We start from the raw sequence: 22,329 nt of genomic DNA on the forward strand, positions 1-22,329 counted from the left end.
CCTGTACCAGCATCATGACCAGTGATTTTAATTCCAAATCTTGTTTTACTGGTGTGATGGGGTATCCAGGACATGTTGGTAGAGGAGAATTGGGTTCAGATGTTGCCATATTGCCTTGATTTCTGTTAGTGACGTTCCTGCGTTTGCCTTTTGCCATCTAGTTCTCACTGGTGTTAGTTTGTCTTGTCAGTGCTGGACTCACCAGTGTAAGCTGCCCCTTCCCAGTTGGCCTCTGGTGCACAGCTTACCTCCTGCACTGCTTGTAGACAGGGTGCTGCTGCCCAGGCTGTTCAGATCCCAAAGCAAGCACCCGAAGGCTCCCGCTGGGGCCCGCTGGATTCACTGGAGCTCACTGACTTCTCCCGGCTGGCCTCCCGGAAGCCCAGCTAGCCACTTGCAGGACTTGGAGATGTGGTGCTGCCGCCCAGGCTGATCTGGATCCGGAAGCGGAGGGAGTAGGCTTCCGCCTGAGGCCTTGCCCCAGATTGTGTCTGTGGACCAGATGGAGCCTGTGTGCACCCCCAGGGAGTGCCGATGGTGTATGCTGCTGTGATCTCCCCTGTGTTCCGCTCACTCCGCTGGGCAGCCGATCGGCCATCCGGGCTGTCACACACAAGGTTAGCCTGGCCGCCCAGTCCCTGAGTCCAGGCAAAAGCCTGGGAGGCCAAGGTCCGAGCAAAGTTCCCCTAGGGCTATGACTGTTAATTGGGTCTGCCAGGTGACTAGGATGGTGGGCGTGCGGCCAGAGCTCCCTGAAAGCGCTGGGAGAGTCTGCTGTGCTAACAATCCCCTGGGCGGGTTGACTCACAGATGGCCCACCAAGCCGCCCAGTCCTTGGGGTCAGTCCTGTGCCTTTTGGGGCCTAGACCCTTGCTTTGTTAGCCTCAGGCTATGCCTGTTACAGGTCTGCCCGCCAGAGCTCTCTGTCGTCCTGCAGGCAAAATGGCGGGGGCGCGCGCGCAGGCCTGGGCAAAAAACCCCCTGACTGGGTTGGCACCCCGATGGCCCCCGACCAGCCCAGGGCCTGGGTGCAGGCCAATGCCCGTCAGGCTCAGACCACCGCGGTGTTGGCCTCGGATTATGTTTGTGTACCTCAGTCTGTCCGATCCCCGGAGTCCGGAACCAAAATGGATACACCTCTCCTGACTGGTGGGAGGCCGAGTTCTGAAGTGGCCTCCGTGCAGGAAAGGCGCAGCACAACTGCAGCTGCTTGCCGCCCGGCTGGTCAGCGAAGGTCAGTGGTCGTGGGCGCAGGGCCTAACTGGTCCCTGTGTCGCCCTGGCTCCACTGCTGATGGCCCTTCAGCTGGACCAGCTACTGCTGCACTGCCGCCGCTGCCGCTGGAAGAGCTGTCACTATTTTTTAACTTAAGTGAATGCAAGCTTTTTTTGTTCTAAAACTTTGTACAGAGGATATAGGCAAATGGCATAGGTTTTTACTTTAGTCTTTACCGTATGGTTTATTTAGTAGCTTCCATGTAAGACTGGATGTAAGTGGAGATAGTTGGTTAGCTTAAATAACAAAGCCTTCTTTCCAGATTGCCGCTGTTCTCCGGAAGCGGAAGCTGGAGTATTACCTGTACAAGCTGCTTCCTGAGATCCTCCAGTCAGCTTCCTTCCTGACCGCTAATGGGGCCTTATATATTACTTTCTTCTGTGTTTTAAGGTTGGTACTCAAAGTCACCCAGACATGTTAACGAATTTGCTTTGTTGAAATGGAAACTGTCTTAGTTTTAAGAAAGCCCGTGGGCTTGCATGCATGTCAGCGGCCGAGTCCATGACCAGTATGTCCTGGAACATGGTGGCAGCAAGCATGGTGCTGGGACAGTAGCCCAGAGCATATATCCTTATTCTGATCCACAAGGTGTTGGAGAGAGGGTGAGAAAGAAGAGGGAGGGAGAGAAGGAGGGAGAACAGAAGGGAGAGTGGGAGAGAGGGAGAGGGGAACAGGGGGCAGTAGTCTTCCTGTGGGCTTTTAACCCTCAGAGCCCACCGCAGTGACACCATCCTCCTCTAAGGCCACTCCTCCGAGCTTTTCCTAAACATTCCTCCAACCAGGAACCAAATATTAAAATATATGAACCTATGGGGTTTATCATTCAAACCCTACAGAAAGAAAGATCTATTGGCATAATTGTTTTCAGGTTACTCTCTTTCTTTCCACATTAATCTGTGAAGTGACATTTACCTACAAGAAAATCTGTAAAGTCAGAAGCCTTAGGTCTTGGCCTTATGATGTAAATTTCAAATTGTTGGCATGATTATGCAACAAAAACTCTTCAATATATCAATCATTTTCTGAAGCCTGCTGTAGTTTTGAAATTGTTGGTCATGATTTCTCATCAGAAGCAGAATTTAGTAATTCTGGCCCAGTATTCAAGGCAACGGTCATGTGAGGTTGGGGCCAGAGCAGACACAGGGCTGGACATCCTAAATAAGCCCCTGCTGTCACCTCCTCCTGGGCAATGACTCAGGGGTGCTCTCCCTGCCTGTGCTGCCTGCTGTGCGGGCTGACTGGTGGAGGCTCAGTCCTTTGAGGGCTGCTCTCAGCAACTCCTCCCTGCTGTGGGAAGCACATGTTTGTATCTGTCTTCTTAGAAGCCATTTCATCTTACCCTCAACCTTGTGTTCTCTATGCTCATTTTGTATATTTTAGTTAGAATTAAGCATATAATTTACAAACTCATAGATTTTTTTCCTTGGAGCACTAGTATTTATAAATGACCCATAATGGAGGCAGGAGCCAGCAGGGTTTCATGCTACCAAGAAGATTGCTCCTTTAAATTGACTTGGACATCTGTGTAAGGAAGGAGCTTGAGCCTGTGAGCTCAGCATGGCACGACTGCCCTGGAGGCCGCTATTACAGCACACTCTTCTGTGCACTGTCTGGTCAAACAGTGGAAGTGGAGTATATCCAATAGAGAGAAGCTGTTGGTGTCTTCTCTGGAGCTGTCTTCCTAAGACCCCTTCCCTCAGAGCTTATATTCAATAACTTGGTAGATCCTGTAAGGAAAACCTACCTATAGGCTTTAAGCAAAAGGATTTTAATATCTCATAAATGCTTAAATTGAGTGTTCATGGCAGTTTAATAAGCCAAAACTTCAATTAAAAAGATAATTTTTCAGATTCTTGATACTGTCTTGTTCCAAAAAGATTATTTCTCAGATTTTTGTCCTGTCTTATTCCCACACCCTCCATATATATGCATAACTGTTTTGAAAGATAAACATCTGAGGCAGGGTGTGGTAGTGCATGGCTTTAATAGCAGCACTCAGGTAGTTGAGGAATTTGAGGCCGCCTGAACTGTGTAAGTGAGTTCCAGGTCAGCCAGAATTATAAAATAAGATCTCCCTTCTCAAAAACAAATATTGCATGTCTCTAAATTTATTTGGAAACAAAAGCAGTTAAGCCATTTTTAATACTTTCAGTACTTTGCAGATCCCTACTTTCAGGTAACAAATGGTAGTAGATAAGAAATAGTTTCCACATAAAGCTAAACATATAACCTATTAGTGAGCACTGGAAGGAAACATGAGGGCGGTAGAGCATAGATGGAATCCTTTTTAACATACCTCTTCCCTTGTGAGTCAGGTGGGTGGCACACACTACACTCAGGAGAGGAGGCAGAGGACGCCTTGGCCAAGGCTAGCTAAAGGCTGGAATGGAATACACAGAAAAACTGTGTCAAAAAACCAAAACATTTCCAAGCCAAACAGCATCCCAGAACTACTGTATCAAAAGGAACACAGGCAATGCTTGGAGAAACTGTTGTTTTTCTGAAAATTTACTTTTGAGTCCTGCCTGGTTCTGGCAGAGAGATAGGAGTCTGGTCTGGGACTGGTGTGTTTGTGTTTGGGGTACTATGGGGTATTTGGATAGAGGGCTAGTGGAGAAGAGAAAGTTCTGTTTGCTAAAATGATCAACTAGGAATTTCATGCAAAAATTACAAATTTGAATTTCAGGAAGATCCTTGGAAAATTCTACTCATGGACTCCTGGCTTTGGTGCTGCTCTGCCAGCCTCATACGTGGCCATTCTAATTGAGAGAAAAAGCAGGTAAGTTTGACACATCTACATGTTTAATAGAGGATAAGTTCCTGGGGAGAAGTTTATTCTTGCCTATTACTTATTATTGCCCAGTGATGAAAAATCTGTCCCTACATATCTTTTCCATTTTGCAGCTATTTGATTGAAAATTAATTTTATATGAACACTATGCTTATTGTCTATAAAATAAATATATTATAAATATACAATACAAAAATAAAGAAATATAAATATAAAAATAGAGACTAGAAATGCCATTTTCTTTTTACCAAAGTAAAAGAAGGTTCTGTGATAACAGCCTAATTAAAGCACTGGAATATGCAAATCCCGGTGGAAGTCTGTTTTCTTAGCCATACAGCATCTTTGTCGTATCTAAGAGAGTTAATAATAAATTTTGTTTTGCCCTCCGTCCAGATCTGTTCTCTGCTGCAGGGTCATTGACTAACAACCTGTCATACCAGTTGTATTATATAAGGAATCTTCTGGACAGGGTTTTTTGTGTTTGTTTTTGGGTTTTTTTTGTTTTTGTTTTTTTGTTTTGTTTTTTGTTAATCACATACAATTTTCCATGTGAACTCATTCATACCATAGAACCTTACATAAGTGGTTCAGTCAGAGGTAGTTGATGTTGAAGCTTTTCTTAAGAGTGTATTTGTCATTGCCTGGATTGCTAAACTCAGAGACCTGGTAGATGTTGTAATGTCTGAAAATTCAAAACCTGTTTTATTCTGCCTCAAGGGACAGCATAGTACAGAGTTCAGGTGGACTCTAGAGTTGGCCTGTGGCTTAATAGTCTGGCTCCACCATTAACTGTGTCACCTGCTTGTCTCCTTCTTCACCGGAAAATGGAAGCAGTGACAGTCTGTGATACTTTCAGATAACTTAGTTAATTTATGGAAAAAATAATTAGAAGAACACAGTTGTCTGTGTGGTAAGTATTACTTGTTTTTGTTTTGTTTTGGTTTTTTGCCTGTAAGTAATGAAAGAGTTATTCGGCTGATGGCATCTCGAATCAGTTTTAAAATGCAAATATTGCTTTTGAAAGCAAAGCATATCAAGAGATGCATGAAACTTTAAGTTTGTTTGTTTCTGTTTTTCCTTTTGGGTGGGAAATTACTTCCTAGAGCATGGGCAACTCATCAGTGGCTGCAGGACTGAAAAAAAGACAGCCCTTTCTCCATAAGCATTCTTTAATCAGCGTGTTACTACTGACTGTTAGCCCCTAAGCAGGTAGTTTACAGTTATGTGCCCATTTCAGCAGGGCATGTGGCACAAATTCCCATATAACCACTGGAGTCAGCAGTTTGCAGTTCACAATTTCACTTTGTTTGCATGTGAGTGCACATGTGTACATATGTGGCTGTGTGTGCTTATCATGTGAAAGCATGTTATAGACATTAGTACCCTTTATCTGAAACTTTATCAAGACAATTTCCTGTGTAATCGCAAATGCTTCCACATATAAGAAAACTAATACCTCTTCCTTGCTTTTGTGTGTAAGCATTATTGTTTGAAGTTGTGTTTATTCTAATGTTAAAGTTGTGTTGCTTTTAATATTTAAGCCTTTGGATATCCTCACCACTGCTATAAATATTCTATAGATTATAATTATAATAAATTAATTAATGTTCTTTTCTGGAAATTCCTTCATCATAGGCTGTGTTACTTCTTTGGTAAGGAATTACTTTGCACTTAGTCTAAAATAATAAAAGAGCCTATTGCTATTGGCATTCTTTGATTGCATCCTTACCCAAGAGTGTTGTTTGCAGGGTTTCCTTTGTTTATAACCAATTAAGGTTTTCATTATAGCTTCATTTATATACAGCAAGGTGGCTGGATATAAAAATAACTCAAACAAAACAGTAGCCTTTCTTTATACAAATGATAAATGGAATGAGAAAGGAAACAATACCCTTCACAATAGCCACAAATAATATACAATATCTTACCAAACTAGTGAAGATCTTTATGTGTGACAAGAGTTTCAAATCCCTGAGAAAAGAAATTGAAAAGGACTTCAGAAGATGAAAAGATCTATGTTCATAGATTGGCAGGATTAATATAGTAGAAATGTCCATCTTCCTGAAAGTAATCTACAGATTCAATGCAATCCCCATCAAAATTCCAACACAATTCTTCACAGACATGGAAAGAGCAATTCTCAACTTCATATGGAAAAACAAAAAACCCAGGATAGCCAAAATAATTCTCAACAATGAAAGAACTTCTGACCTCAAGCTGTACTACAGAGCAATAGTGATTAAAAAAATAATCACATGGTATTGGTACAGAAACAGCCTGGTTGATTAGTGGGATAGAACTGAAGACCCAGAAATAAAGCCACATACTTATGGACACTTCATCTTTGTCAAAGAAACCAAAAAATATAGTGGAAAAAAGAAAGCATCTTCAATAAATGGTGCTGGTCTAACTGGAGGTCTGTATGTAGAAGAATGAAAATAGCTCCATATTTATCACCTTGCACAAAGCTCAAGTCCAAGTGGATCAAGGACCTCAATGTAAAATCAGATACACTAAATCTAATAGAAGAGAAAGTGGGAAAAAGCCTTGAACTCATTGGCACAGGGGGGAAATTTTCTGAATAGAACATTAATGGCTCAGGCTCTAAGATCAGTAATTGATAAATGGGACCTCATTAAACTGAAAAGCTTCTGTAAGGCAAACGATGTGTGTTTTAGGACAAATCAGCAGCCTACAGATTGGGAAAAAATCTTTACTAACTCTATATCCAATAGAGGGCTAATATCCAAAATATATAAAGAACTAAGAAGTTAACCTCCTGAAAACCAAATAGCCCCATTAAAAAATGGAATACAGGGCTGGAGAGATGGCTCAGTGGTTGAGAGCACGGACTGCTCTTCCAGAGGTTCTGAGTTCACTTCCGAGCAACCACATGGTGGCTCACAGCCGTCTGTAATGGGGTCCGATGCCGTCTTCTGGGGTGTCTGAAGACAGCAATGAGGTCCTCATATACATAAAATAAATAAATAAATCTAAAGAAAAAAAAGAGCTAGGAACTTTTAATAATAAAAAAAAGGAGTACAGTAAACATATTCCAACAGAAGAATCTCAAATGGCCTAGAAGCACTTTAAGAAATAGTCAAAGACCTTAGTCATCAGAGAAATACAAATCAAAATGACCCTGAGAGTCTACCTCACACCAATTAGAATGGCTAGATAAAAAACTCAGGCAACAGCACATACTGGCGAGGATTTGGAGAAAGAGGAACACTGCTCCAGTGCTGCTGGGATTGCAAACTGGTACAACCACTTTGGAAATCAATCTGGTGATTCTCCAGAAATTTGGAAATAGTTCTATGTGAAGACCCAGCTATACCACTCCTGGGAATATAACTCAAAGGATGCTCCACCTTACCACAAGCACACGAGCTTCACTATGTTCATCACAGCCTTATGTGTAATAGCCAGAAGCTGGAAACAACCCAGAATCCCCTCATAAATTTGTTCCACCTTTACCACAGTCAATTCCAAGAATTTTATTTTCACCCGCATTGAAGCCCCTTTAATAGGTCATAGCCATTCCCCAACTGACCCAGCCCTAGGCAATCACCAGTCAATTTCATGGCTGCATTTTTCCTCCATGAGTGTTTCATGTTAGTGATCACACAGGATGCGGCCGCTGGGGAGTGATGCTGTGCGCTCAGCTGATGGGAGTCAGGCTCTGCTGTGCGTCTCTGCTTCACTGTTCTGGCTCTCAGAAGGAGCACCCATGCTCTGGAGCTCCAGACCCGCTAGGCTTCAAGTTGTGAATGATGCTGCCCTGTCTATGTATATTGCTGTATGTACTTGGAATGTTTGCACTTCCCTGGGGAATGAGCCTAGCTATAAAAATAGCTGTAAAATTGTAAAATGTTGGCTTGCCCTGGCAACCATGTTTAACCTTTTGAGGAACCGTTGTTCATTTAAGTGGCTACTTAGTTTTTAGTTACTCTAGCAGTATGGGGAGGGTCTTTTGCAGAGTGGAAGGTGGTGTCTTGGTGTGATCTTGATTTGCATTTCTCAAATGGCAAGTGATACCAGACATCTTTTAATTAATATCTTCTATAAAGAAATGCCATTTTCTTATTGTATTATTAACATTTTAGCTATTGAGTGTGGCTATTTTTAGATATTCTGATTGCATGTCTCTTGTATCTAGAATTTGCAAATATTCTACGATGTTTTGTGCATTTGCCTTACTACTTTCTTGATCATGTCTTTAAGAATACAAAAATATTTTGATTAAAGCCAATTTGTCTTGTCATTTCTTGTCTTTTTTCTTCCCTCTTTTCCTTCCTCCCTCCTTCCTACCTACCTCTATCTATAATCAATCAATCTATCTATCTATCTATCTATCTATCTATCTATCTATCTATCTATCTATCTATCTTTGTGTCAGTGTGTATGCACAACTTTCTGTATACAACTTTAAAACTGAAAAAGTAAATATTTTTTATATCTTTATAAGTTCCCTTTCTTAAGAAATTGGTTCAGTGGTTACCTAAAATTAGTCACTCATTTGACCCTAAAAGAGTATATTTTAAGTGTTATCAGTTTATAGTTAAGGTTGTACTAAATATCAAGATCCCTAATAGATTATTACTAATTTTTACAACTTAAGTTAAACATATTTCAACATCATTAATTTAGTACCAAAATGAAATGTCATTACTGTTATTATTATGGGAGGAAGACAGACTTGTAACTGTGGTTTTAATTCACAGAGAAATAACAGTGTTCAGGTGGAAGTGGCCAGAAATGTGATTCGATTTAGGGGGAAGGAGGTGGTGAAATGAAATTGGAAGTTTTCCTCTGCAGTGCCATAGAAAATCCCAGGAAAGAGGCTGGGGTTGAATCTTAGGAAGAGAGTGTCTTATTTTCAGCAACTGTCAGAATCTCTTTGAGTGAGAGCAACAGGAAGGAGATGGGTTAGTCAGAAATAGTACTTGGGTATTTTATTTGTTGTTGTTTGTTTTGTTTTTTTGAAGTAATAATGTTTGTAGTCTCAGTTTTTAACCTTGGAAACATTTATTGACGATATTTCTCTGATGATGGGCTCATGTGCTGCTCAGCTGTGTGATCACTTTAGTTTCTGTGAGATGCAAATGTAGAAAGAGCATTTATCTGTGTTTTCTCTATGCATAGTAGATACCTGTGCATGTGCCTTTATGTTCTCCTGCCGTGCGCCCCCCTTCTTCCTTCTCCCTGGTTCTTATCATTTTACTCTGACATCCCAGCCACCTACCAGTCCTCCCATAGTTAAGGGCTCTTTGCCAATTAGTTCCTCCTACCAAGGGAAAGAGGGACACTGAGGTGAGTGCTAATCACATCACTGTGAACTTCTGAGAGAGTTTGAAGTTATTTCCAAGGCTGCTTTAAAAACTTGTGCCACGGAGAATGGGGTTCATAGTAGCCCAGCTGGAAGCCTGGTAACATCTAGCTCCCCCTAGGAGGGCTGCCAAGAAGGAACCTTTCTTCCCTGACTCCAGGAAGTGCCTCTCAGCCAGAAAGAAGTTGTTCTGATTGGTTTTCTTTTTTCAGAACTGCTGTGGAATTTGCTTTGATATTTAGTTTTACTTTGGATAAGTTAATATAGTATGCTTAAAGATGGATTAAATGAAAACTATGGTTTCATTTTAATTATGCCTTTTGAGTTATTAAGCAGTAAAATAGTTAAGAACCATTTAAGCAGACAGAGCAAAGATAAACAGGATGTAATATGCAAATCAAAGGGTCCTGTGAGTTTGGTCTCTAAGTTCTTGATATACTTGTATTTCTATAGCAAGGTTTTGCCACAATCTTTGATGTGCTTGTCCTGTTCAGTGAAGGGGACATTCCTGTGACAGAATGGGATTCTGCACTTGTCCTTTAGACTGAGAGTTTGTCTTGCGTTCTGATGCTTCCAAGGGCGAGTACTCACACTCTTTTGCTGTGTTACACCTCAAACAGATTTCTGAGGTAGTCAAGTAGTCTTAATGGAAATAGACTTACTCTGTTCAGGATCTGCCATTGTTTCTGTTATCTCCTTTTCTCTTTGTGGGATGTAAACATGCTTTATATGTGTCTTTAGTAATAACAAATGTATGTATTTAGAATTGCGACGTTAGAATGTTCCAGCTAGACCCCACAGTAACGTCAGGAAATGCAGTATCCAGTATTAGTCCAAGGATTGGCTAAAGAATATATGCAGTTCAAAATGAAGCCCTGTTATTCCTTCATTGAGAAGTGACAGTAGGGCTTTGGAAGATGCCACTGTTTAGTATCTGGGCTGGATGTACTTTTTAATCTGCTGAAGTGTTATACAAATTTAATTATTCTTTTTCCTATAGCTGTGCAAATGCTGTGATTATAGGGTTAGTTGATATAACAGTGATTTTAGTGTAGCTGCTAAAATTTTGTGCGGCAGCTTAAAAGATTTGAGAGAGAGAGGAGTGGGGGAGAGACACAGACAGACAGACAGACACACAGTAGGGGGGGTGAGTGGGATGTGGGGGACTATTGATATTGGCTTGGCTCTCCGTAGCCTCTGGTCAGCTGCTTAGGTTGGAACAATCTCCCATGCTCATGGATTGGCAGGATTAATATAGTAAAGATGGCCATCTTCCTGAAAGCAATCTACAGATTCAATACAATCCCCATCAAAATCCCAACTAGTTCTTCATAGAGTTAGAAAGAGCAATTCTCAAATTCATCTGGAATAACAAAAACCCAGGATAGCTAAAACTATTCTCAACAGTAAAAGAACTTCTGGGGGAATCAGTATCCTGGACCTGAAGCAGAGTGCTACAGAGCAATAGTGTTCAAAACTGCATGGTATTGGCTCAGTGACAGGCAGGTAGATCAATGGAATAGAATTGAAGAACCAGAAATGAACCCACACACCCAAGGTCACTTGATCTTTGACAAAGGAGCTAAAACTATCAAGTGGAAAAAAGACAGCATTTTCAACAAATGGTGCTGGTTCAACTGGTGGTCAGCATGGAGAAGAATGCAAATTGATCCATTCTTATCTCCCTGTACAAAGCTCAAGTCCAAGTGGATCATGGACCTCCACATAAAACCAGATACACTGAATCTAATAGAAGAGAAAGTGGGGAAAAATCTCGAACACATGGGCACAATGGAAAATTTTCTGAACAGAACACTAATGGCTTATGCTCTAAGATCAAGAATTGACAAATGGGATACCTGTAGAGCAATGCTAGGGCTGTGGGAGTGGGTAGGTGGGTCGGTGGGTGGGGTTGCACCTTCATAGAAGCAGGGTAAGGGGGGGATGGTTTAGTAGGTTTGCAGAGAGGAAACTGGGAAAGGGGAAAACATTTGAAATGTAAATACATAAAATATCCATTTTTTTAAAAGTGGGAGGAGTTATGGCTGTTCTTCCTCAATAGTATACCATGATGACCTCCTCCTGTGATAGGGTTGAAGCTATTGAACTGAAGGTCTATAGGCAGCTAGCAGTGACGATTCACCCTGAAAAAAAAATCATCATTCCAGGCAGAGGAAGGTTCTTAGGATCTTGTCAGCAATGCTGACAAGGAATATGAGTTGAAATGAGCCACGGAGAATGAGCTGAGCTGGTTAGTGAATGAGTTTCTGTCCAAGCTACAAGAGGACCTCAGGGGACAACAGTACTATAATGTGTAGCCAATACAAAGGAAAGTGTAGAAGATGTGAGATAGACCAGGGAACTAAGTGAGCCAGATACTGTGCTGGGTATAATAGGCTACATCCTGCTGAGGAAGGAGACGAGTAGATTCAAGCCTGTTGTTACTCAAGATCAGTTCTATTGAACTGATGGAAAGTAAGATCTATGATATCACAGAGTGAGCAGGATTCTGGCATGAAGGAATCTCTTGGATACCCACAGAGTTCGGCATCACATCTCACTTGGCTCTTAGGTACTAGGTTTTGGTGGTTGGCAGAGGGCCACCCCTGAGGGTCCAGCCAGATATACACTGGGAACTTCTTTGAAGCTGCTTATTGTGGCCCCTGGGCTACTGCAGCTCCCAAGACCAAGTTGCTCAGCACCTAGGGACAAGCCAGGAGGAAATGATGGAACAAAGTGAGGCGGCCCTTCTAGTGCTGACACCGTTTTCTCCCTCAGCTCGATGTCAGGGGTTTAGCACAGGAGGGACTTTGATGTTGTTATTTTTAAGTATTTTAAAAAGGGAAAATTTAAAATTGTGCTGTCAGTACTAATAAGAAGCCCCAAACTACCCCTCCTTGTCCTTGGCACCCAGGAACTGCTATTGTCTTCTGACAATACCAAAGAAACAGGATGTGGCCAGAGCAAAGCCTCTGGGGGTACTGGACATAGTCCTGTCAGTGTGATCCTAAGGAATGGGAGCAGTGGTTGCCCTGGCGTCTCTAAGCCTTTACTCTCAGAGCAGACGGCATGAGCCTTTTTAAACTGAGCATATCTTCTTAACCCATTATAGGTGTGTCTCCGTTTTATCATGATAAGTATGGGGCCCTAATTTTGGAGATACAGAATTCAGAGTGGACATTAAATTTTTCCTCTGCTTTTCAGCTTATAAGTCAATCAGAGTAGCTTCAAGCTTGTTATTGATGACCTGAGTGACTCCTTTTTAAAAAGCCCTCGATGAAGGAGAAGATAGATGGGTTCTCAGAGACCCTGTCGCAAACCAAGCGTTTATATTTAAGTTCATTCATGTTTGTATGTGTATCTGTTTAAAGCCCAGGGAATTATGCTTCTGTAAATTATAATTGACAACTTGATAAAAGCAACCTTATAGATCTTATCATGACTTAAAACATACAAAGATTTTGTGTGAGTGTTGTGTGCACACATGCTCATGTGTTGAGGTTAGACCACATTGAGAGTCAGTTCTCTCCTTCCTGTGAGGGTCGAGGTTTGAACTCAGGTTGTCAGGATTGATACCAGGTACTTCTGCCTTATGGACCATCTCTCTGGTTCAGCAGTGATTCATATATACATACACATACTAACACATGTACATATATGTAAGTATGTGTGCATGCATATGTGTGTGTGCTGAGAAACATTTGCAGTAGATGAGGAGGCACCATCCCTGAGTTCATAGTGTACGAAAATATTGATCTTACCCTTAGGTTGACTGAACACATTTTCATATCGATGATGCAATTACAATCGCATCATTTCTCCCTTCCTGTAACCCTTCCTATGCTCCCTCCACCCCAAATTTATGGCCTCTTTCCCTTGTTAGTCTCTCTCTCTCTCTCTCTCTCTCTCTCTCTCTCTCTCTCTCACACACACACACACACACACACACACACTCTAACCTGCTAAATTTGTTTAGCATTGCTTCTATGTATATAATACATATACATATAATACATATTCAGGTCTCAGTGAGCTTTTGCTTATAATAGTCTTCTCCAGGAATGGGAAGTTGTTAGCCAATACCAACTCATCAGCCTTAAAATTATATACATATAAGCAATGCTAAACAAATTCAGCAGGTTAGTGTGTGTGTGTGTGTGTGTGTGTGTGTGAAAATTTGTCCTCTGGGGCTTGGTATCATATACTTTCTCTCTGCGTTTTAACCAGTGTTCTGTGATGGTCTCCATCTATTAAAAATAGTAGCTTCTTTGATGAGGGGTGAGAGCCACACTAATCTGTGGATATGAGAGAAAGTATTTATAATGAAGTTAGGAATTATGCTGGTTTAGTAATGTGGTTGAATAAGTTCTCTCCTAAGATTGTTGACCTTACTAGCCCTGACTAGGGCTAGTAACCCTAGTAGTTGACAAGGTTTCTAGTACCAGGCAAGATTTCTTTCCTGTCAGCAGGCCTTAGGTCCAATTAGGTTGATTACTGCTAAGATATAAGTGGATAATTAATTTTCTTTAGACAATTTTATGTTTAACAAAAGGTGAGCAGATATGTAATTCGGTTTTTCATTTTAGTGATAAGATACAAGGGAATAAAAGTTAACTAGAACTCTGGTTTTCTAAATTTATTTCATAAGTTTTAAGCCATACTGCCTATGTGTAGCTTTGGAAATATTAATCATAGCTATCTTTGATATCTTTTGATAATGAAAGTGATTAAAAAGTCAGATCAAAGCTTAATCTTTCTTTTTTAAAAATTATTTACAGGAGAGGGCTGCTCACAATTTATATGGCCAACTTGGTAAGTAAAGGTTTTTTTTCTTTTTTCTAAAAAAAAAAAATTCCCTTAGGCTTTTCTTTTCTTTTCTTTTCTTTTCTTTTCTTTCTTAAAGTGGAAGAAGGAAAAACTTGCATTTGAGCATTTCCTGTGTATGTTGATGGCTAGTGTTGAATGGCTGGGAGAACCTGATCCCACTTCATAGTTTCTGTCACAGTGACTTTCACTTATGTGAGAAGAGAATCCACTCACTGCTGCTGCCCTTTGGCATTCTTCTTTTCTATCTTTAGGTCTTTGATGAGTTACAAGTTTGTACCTGTAGCTTCTGCTCTCTCACCCCGTTTAATTTCCTACTCTGCCTGTGCTGTTGTTATCATGGGAGAAATGAGTTAAGGATGACTTCTCATGATAAACCTTTAACATTGCAACTGAGTGTAATAACATAATCATCTAAATTCCCAAGTCTGCAGGAATGAAACCAGTGCCACGTGGTGTCATTGTGCACATATAATCCAGATGCTGCCGCATGTTCACCAGTTAACCTTGTCATAGCATTTTTCTTTCTTTTTTTTTTTTAATTAAATTATTTTATTTATTTACATTCCAAATGTTGTCTCCCCTTCCTGGTTGGCCCTCCCAGAGTTTTTTTTTACCCCATCCCTCCTTCCCTTTACCTGTGAGAGGATGCTCCCCGCTCCACCTGACCCCTGTCCCCCAGCATCCCTCTTCTCTGGGGTATCAATCTCTGCAGAAAATTAGGTACATCCCTTCCCACTGAGACCAGACAATATAGTCCTCTGCTACATAAGTTCCAGGGGCCATGGACCAGCCCATGTATGCTCTTTGCTTGGTGGCTTAGTTTCTGGAAGCTATGAGGGGTCTGGGTTCAGCTACTTCAGTCCTTCCTGTAACTCTTCCATAGGAGTCTCCAATCTCAGGCCATTGGTTGGCTGTATCTGCATCCGTCTCAATCAGCTGCTGGCAGAGCCTCTTAGAGGACAGACATGCTAGGCTCCTGTATGCAAGCATAGCACTGCATCAGGAATAATGTCAGAGTTTGGTGCCTGCCCATGGAATGAATCCCAAGTTGGGCCAGTCACTAGATGGCTTTTTCTTCAGTCTCTGCTTCATGTCTATCTACTGGAGGTAGTCTCTTTAGGTTCCATCTTTCTACTGTTAAACATTTTGGCTAAGGTCATCCCTATTGAGTCCTGGGAGCCTCTCATATCCCAGGTCTCTGGGACTTTCAAGATGTTCCCCCAGACCCCCAATCCCCACAAGTGCATATTTCCATTCATTCTCCTGGCCCTCTGGGCTTCTCTCCTGTCTTCCCCCATGCCAGATCCTTCCCCATTTTTCTGTTCCTCTCTACTTTCCCACCCAGGTTCCTCCCTCCCTCTGCCTCCATTGGTTATTTTGTTCCCTGTTCTAAGTGGAATTGTAGCATCCTCACTTGGGTCTTCCTTCTTATTAAACTTCATATGGTCTGTGAGTTATATCATAAGTATTCGCCAGGCGGTGGTGGCTCACACCTTTAATCCCAGCACTTGGGAGGCATAGGCAGGTGGATTTCTGAGTTCGAGGCCAGCCTGGTCTACAGAGTGAGTTCTAGGACAGCCAGGGCTACACAGAGAAACCCTGTCTCAAAAAACCAAATATATATATATATATATATATATATATATATATATATATATATATATATATATATATATATATATTCTGTACTTTGTAGCTGATATGCACTTAACAGTGAGTATGTATCATGCATGCCCTTTTGAGTCTGGGTTACCTCTCTCAGAATAATATATTCTAGTTCCATCCATTTGCCTGAAAAGTTCATGATGTCCTTGCTTTTAATAGCTGAATAGTATTCCATTATGTAAACAAACCATTTTCTGTATCCATTCTTTAGTTGAGAGATCTGGGTTATTTCCAGCGTATTGCAAATAAAGCTGTTATGAGCATAGTGGAGCACACATGTCTCTGTGGTATAGTGGAACATCTTTTGTATATATGTCCAGAAGTGGTATAGCTGGTTCTTCAGGTAAAACTATTTCAAGATTTCTGAGGAATCACCAGAATGATTTCCAGAGTGGTTGTACCAGTTTGCAATCCTACCAGAAAGAGTGTTCCTCTTTCTCCACATCCTCACCAGCCAGTGCTGTCACTTGAGTTTTTGATTTTGATTTTGTAAGGTGGATACTTAGGGTCATTTTGATCTGTATTTCCTTGGTGACTAAGGATGTTGAACATTTCTTTAAGTGCTTCTGGGCCATTTAAGATTCCTCTGTTGAGAATTTTTTGTTTAGCTCTGTACCCCATTTTTAAATTGGGTTATTTGTTTTTTTGGAGTCTAACTTCTTGAGTTCTTTGTATATTTTAGATATTAGTCTTCTATCAGATGTAGGGTTAATGAAGATCTTTTCCGAGTCTGTAGGTTACCCTTTTGTTTTATTGACAGTATGCTTTAATCCATTGTATTAGAGAGGATTTTCAGTTTCATGAGGTCCCATTTGTCAATTGTTGCTCTCAGAGCCTGAGCCATTGGTGTTCTGCTCAGAAAATTTCCCCTGTGCCGATGTGTTTGAGGCTTTCCCACTTTTTCTTTTATTAGATTCGATGTATCTAGTTTTATGTTGAGGTCCTTGATCTAATTGTACTTGAACTTTGTACAAAGTGATAAATATGGATTTATTTTCATTCTTCTATATGCAGACCACCAGTAAGACCAGCACCATTTTTTGAACATGCTTTTTTTCCCTACTGTATGGTATTTATTGGCTTCTTTGTCAAAGATCATGTGTCCATAGGTGTGTGGATTTATTTTTGTGCCTTCAATTCTATTCCATTTATTGACTTGTCTGTCCCTGTACCAGTACCATGTGATTTTTTTTTTAAATCACTATTGCTCCATAGTACAGCTTGAGGTCAGGGATGGTGATTTCCCTAGAAGTTCCTTTATTGTTGAGAATTGTTTTGTCTATCCTGGGTTTTTTGTTTTTCCATATGAAGTTTGGAATTGCTCTTGATCTTTCCATGCCTGTGAAGAATTGTGTTGGAATTTTGATAGGGATTACACTGAATCTGTAGATTGCTTTTAGTAGCATGGCCACTATATTAACCCTACCAATCCACAAACATGTGATATCTTTCTATCTTCTGAGGTCTTCTTTGATTTCTTTCTTCTGGGATTTGAAGTTCTTGTCATACAGTTGTTTCACTTGCTTGGTTATAGTTACACCAACATATTGTATATTATTTGTGGCTATTGTGAAGGGTGTTGTTTCTTAAATTTCTTTTTCAGTCATTTATAATTTATATAAGGGAAGGCTACTGATTTCTTTGAGTTAATTTTATATCCAGCCACTTTGGTGAACTTGTTTATGAGCTATAGGAGTACTCTGGTAGAATTTTTGGGGTCACTTATATAGATACTATTATATCATCTGCAAATAGTGATGCCTTGATTTCTTTCTTTCCAATTTTTATTCCCTTTGATTTCCTTTTGTTATCCAATTGCTACAGCTAGACCTTTGAGTACCATATTGAGTAGATAGGGAGAGTGTTGACAGCCTTGTCTTGTCCCTGATTTTAGTGTTGTTGCTTCAAAAATTTCCTCATTTAATTTGATGTTGGCTGTTGGTTTGTTGTATATTGCTTTTATCATGTTTAGGTATGTGCTATGAGTTCCTGATCTCTGCAAGAGTTTTGACATGAAAGGTGTTGTATTTTGTCAGAGCCGTTTTCAGAATCTAATGAAACGATCATGTGATTTTTTTCTATGAGTTTGTTTGAATAATGGATTATGTTGATGAATGTTTATGTATCGAATCATCCCCGCATTCCTGGGATGAAGCCTACTTGATCATAGTGAATAGTTTTGTTGCGTTCTTGGATTCGGTTTATGAGAATTTTATTGAGTTTTCTTGCATTGATATTCATAAGTGAAATTGATCTGAAATCCTCATTCTTTGTTGGGTCTTTTTATGGTTTGTTGGGTCTCAGAATGGCAACATAGAATGAATTATGTAGTGTTCTTTCTGTTTCTATTTTGTGGAGTAATTTCAATAGTATTAGTATTAGCTTTTCTTTGAAGGTTTGGTAGAATTCTACACTAAAACCATCTGGCCCTGCGCTACTTTTGGTTGGGAGACTTTTAATGATTGCTTCTATTACATTAGGGGTTATTGGACTGTTTATATAGTTTACCTGGTCTTGATTTAACTTTGGTATGTAGTATCTGTCTAGAAAATCATGTTTCATCTAGATGTTTCTGTTTTGTTGAGCATAGACTTTTGTAGTAAGATATGATGATTTTTTGAATTTCCTCAGTTTATGTTGTTATGTTATTTTTGATTTTGTTAATTTGGTTACTGTTTCTGAGCCTTTCAGTTAGTTTGGCTAAGGGTTTATCCATCTTGTTGATTTTTCTCAAAGAACCAGCTGTTTTGTTGAATCTTTGTATCATTTTCTTTGTTTCTAATTGGTTGATTTCATCCCAGAGTTTGGGTATTTCCTGCTGTCTACCCCTCTTGGGTATTTTTGCTTCCTTTTGTTCAGATATACTGTTAAGTTGTTAGTGTATGCTCTCTCCAGTTTTTTATGAAAGCACTTAATGCTATGAATGAACACTGCTTTCATTATGTTCCCTAAGTTTGGGTATGCTGTGCCTTCATTTTCATTATATTTTAGAAAGTCTTTAATTTCTTTCTTCATTTCTTCTCTAAGTTATTATTGAGTAGAGAGTTGTTCAGTTTCCATGAGTTTGTGGGTTTTCTGTTGTTTTTGTTGTTATTGAAGTCCAGCCTTAATCTGTGGTGATTTTATAGACTGCGTTGGATTATTTCAATCTTATATCTGTCAAGGCTTGTTTTGGAGCCTTTTATGGTTATATGGTTATATTTATATGGTTAGTTTTGGAGAAGGTTATAAGAGGTGCTGAGATGATTCTTTTGTTTGGGAATAAATGTTATATATATATATATATATATATATATATATATATATATATATATATATATGTTACATTCCTTTAATTCATAACTTCTGTTAATTTTACTGTCTGTTTAGTTTCAGTGACTTGTTGATTAGTGAGAGCGTGGTATTGAGTTCTTCCACTATTACTGTGTGAGGTTCAATGTTTTGAGCTTTAGTAAAGTTTCTTTTACAAATGTGGGTACCCTGTCATTTAGTGCATAGATATTCAGAATTGAGACTAGGAAGTGTCCTTCCCATGCCTTGATTACAGTTGGTGGAAAGTCTATTTTATTGGATAATAGAATGGCGATGCTGGCATGTTTCTTGGGACTGTTTGCTTGCAAACCATTTTTTCCTGCCCTTTACTTCGCGATACTGTCACCTTTGTTGCTGAGGTGTGTTTTTTACATGCAGCAAAATGATGGATCCTGTTTGTGTATCCAGTCTGTCAACCTGTGTCTTTTTACTGGGGAATTGAGTCCATTGATCTTGAGTGATATTAAAGACTAATGATTGTTAGTTCCTTTTCTTTTTGTTGATGGAGGTGATATTATATGAGTGGGATTCTCTTCTTTTGGGTTTGTTGTGAGATAACTAATAAATTGTATTTTCTTGGGTGTAGTTACCTTCCTTGTGTTGTAGTTTTGCTTCTAGTTATTCTCTATAGGGCTGGATTAATAGAAATATATTGTTTTAATTCATTTTTTACATGGAATGTCTTAGTTTCTCCATCTGTGGTGACTGTGAGTTTTACTTGCTATATATAGTAGCCTGGGCTGGCATCTGAGGTCTTTTATGGTCTGTATTGCATCTGTCTAAGATCTTCTGGCTTTTAGCATCTCTCTTGAAGATCTAGTGTAAATTCATTGTTTCTAATTGCTGAGTAGTATTCCATTATGTAAATATACCACATTTTCTGTATCCATTCCTCCTTTGAGGGACATTGGGTTCTTTCCAGCTTCTGGCTATTATAAATAAGGCTGCTATGAACATAATGGAACATGTGTCTTTATTGCATGCTGGGGAATCCTCTGGGTATATGCCCAGGAGAGGTATAGCAGGATCCTCCGGAAGTGTCATGTCCAGTTTTCTGAGGAATTGCCAGACTGATTTCCAAAGTGGTTGTACCACCTTACAGCCCCACCAGCAGTGCAGGAGTGTTCCTCTTTCTCCACATCCTTGCCAATACCTGCTGTCTCCTGAGTTTTTGACCTTAGCCATTCTGACTGGTGTAAGGTGAAATCTGAGGGTTGTTTTGATTTGCATTTCCCTAATGACTAATGATGTTGAGCACTTCTTAAGGTGCCTCTCGGCCATCAGAATTTCTTCAGGTGAAAATTCTTTGTTTAGATCTGTACCTCATTTTTTAATAGGGTTATTTGGTTCCCTGGGGTCTAACTTCTTGAGTTCTTTGTATATATTGGATATTAGCCCTCTATCAGATGTAGGGTTGGTGAATATCCTTTCCCAATTTGTTGGTTGCCGTTTTGTCTATCATCCTAAGTGAGGTAACCCAATCACAAAAGAATACACATGGAATGCAATCTCTGATAAGTGGATATTAATTAGCCCAGAAGCTCTGAATACTGCAGGCACAAATCGCATAACAAATGACTCCTAGGAAGAAGTATGGAGAGGGTCCTGATCCTGGAAAGGATTGATCTAGCCTTGGAGGGGAATATAGGGACAGAGAAAAAGGAGGGAGGTGATTGGAGAATGGGTGGAGAGAAGAAGGTTTATGGGACATATGGGGAGGGGGGATCTGGGAAAGGGGAAATTATTTGGAATGTAAACAAAGAATATAGAAAATAAAAATATTAAAAAAAGACTGAATTCTGAAAATTCTAAAAAAAAAAAAAAAACTAAAAAGATCTAGTGTAATTCTCATAGGCCGGCTTTCATATATTACTTGTCCTTTTCCCCTTACAGCTTTTAATATTGTCTTTGTTCTGTATATCTAAGGTTTTGATCATTATATAGTGGGGAGGATTTTCTTTTCTGGTCCAGTCTATTTAATGTCCCATAGGCTTCTTGTATGTTTGTGGCCATTTCTTTCTTTAGGCTAGAGACGTTTTCTTCTATGATTTTGTTGAAGATGTTTTCTGGCCTTTGAACTGGGTATTTCATCCTATTCCTGTTATTCTTAGGTTTAATCTTTTCATTGTGTCCCAAATTTCCTGGATGTTTTGGTTTAGGATGTTTTTACCCTTTGTATATTCTTTGACCAATGTTCCGGTATCTTCTATGCTGTCTTCCACTCCTGAGATTCTCTCTTCCATCTCTTATATTCTTTCTTTCCTTCGGTTCCTTGCCAGCACAACCTAAAAGCCCCACCTCTTTCATCCTGCCTAGCCATTGGCCATTGATAACTTTATTTTCCAATCAGAGCCAATTGGGGGCAGGCTTGCTTTAGTGTCTGAAGATTCCTATGTGATTATGGGAGCCAAATTAAGACAAGGCATTAGAACCAATCTCCAATACATGTAGCAGTTCGTCTTGGTGATGGGTATAGTTCAGTACAGTGCTGTTATATTTTAGGTGACTTTGCTGACTGCTTGTAGTACCCATGCTTATGCAGTTTGCTGTTTGGTGAAGGAGGCCAGTGAAATAATAATAATGGATGCAGAGGGTTGAAATGCAAACTGTGTACACCATGGGAGCTGTGAGAAGAACAGTGCCAGACTGTGGTGTCTTTCTGCACATATATGCTATGCACAGAAAAACCTGCCGGGTCCACGTGATGCAGGAGATGTCGTCTATCAACAATAAAGCCCAGGCTCTGCAATTGGCTAAAGTATTTAAAAACATCTACTGTAGGAACTTCAGTGTTCTCTTTTAATTGAAATGAATGGGTTTCAGGACACTAGGAGAGCACAGATCAGTTTAAAGGATTAATTTTTGTCTTTACTCTTTTGACCAAAGTATTCTAGGTTCTAAGCTCTGTCCAGTCAGAGGCCTTTCCTATTTTATGTCTCATTGTATTATAACCATGTAGGTACAGTCTGACATGAATATAATTTGATAAATATATGCTAAGATAACAATAATCTTGGATATAGAATTCTAAGTTGTCAAAGACCTAAAGGTTGTAATCCCATTTTTTTTTTTTTTCTGTGTAGACACCTTTTAGAATCTTTATCAATCTGGATTTACTTTTTTAAGGAAA

General features: G+C 39.9%; 1 protein-coding gene across 1 annotated transcript in view; it reads left to right on the top strand.

Annotated features, from left to right (window-relative positions):
- Tmem135 (transmembrane protein 135) overlaps positions 1–22,329 on the top strand; it is a 212,116-nt gene that overhangs the window by 30,823 nt on the left and 158,964 nt on the right. The window contains exons 2-4 of the mRNA XM_052159103.1: positions 1,538–1,665; positions 3,962–4,054; positions 14,174–14,207. Of these exons, the coding sequence (XP_052015063.1) occupies positions 1,538–1,665; positions 3,962–4,054; positions 14,174–14,207 (255 nt within the window). The remainder of the gene's footprint in view (positions 1–1,537; positions 1,666–3,961; positions 4,055–14,173; positions 14,208–22,329) is intronic.

The sequence above is a fragment of the Apodemus sylvaticus genome, chromosome 1 (genome assembly GCF_947179515.1).
Source record: "Apodemus sylvaticus chromosome 1, mApoSyl1.1, whole genome shotgun sequence".
Classification (NCBI taxonomy): domain Eukaryota; kingdom Metazoa; phylum Chordata; class Mammalia; order Rodentia; family Muridae; genus Apodemus; species Apodemus sylvaticus.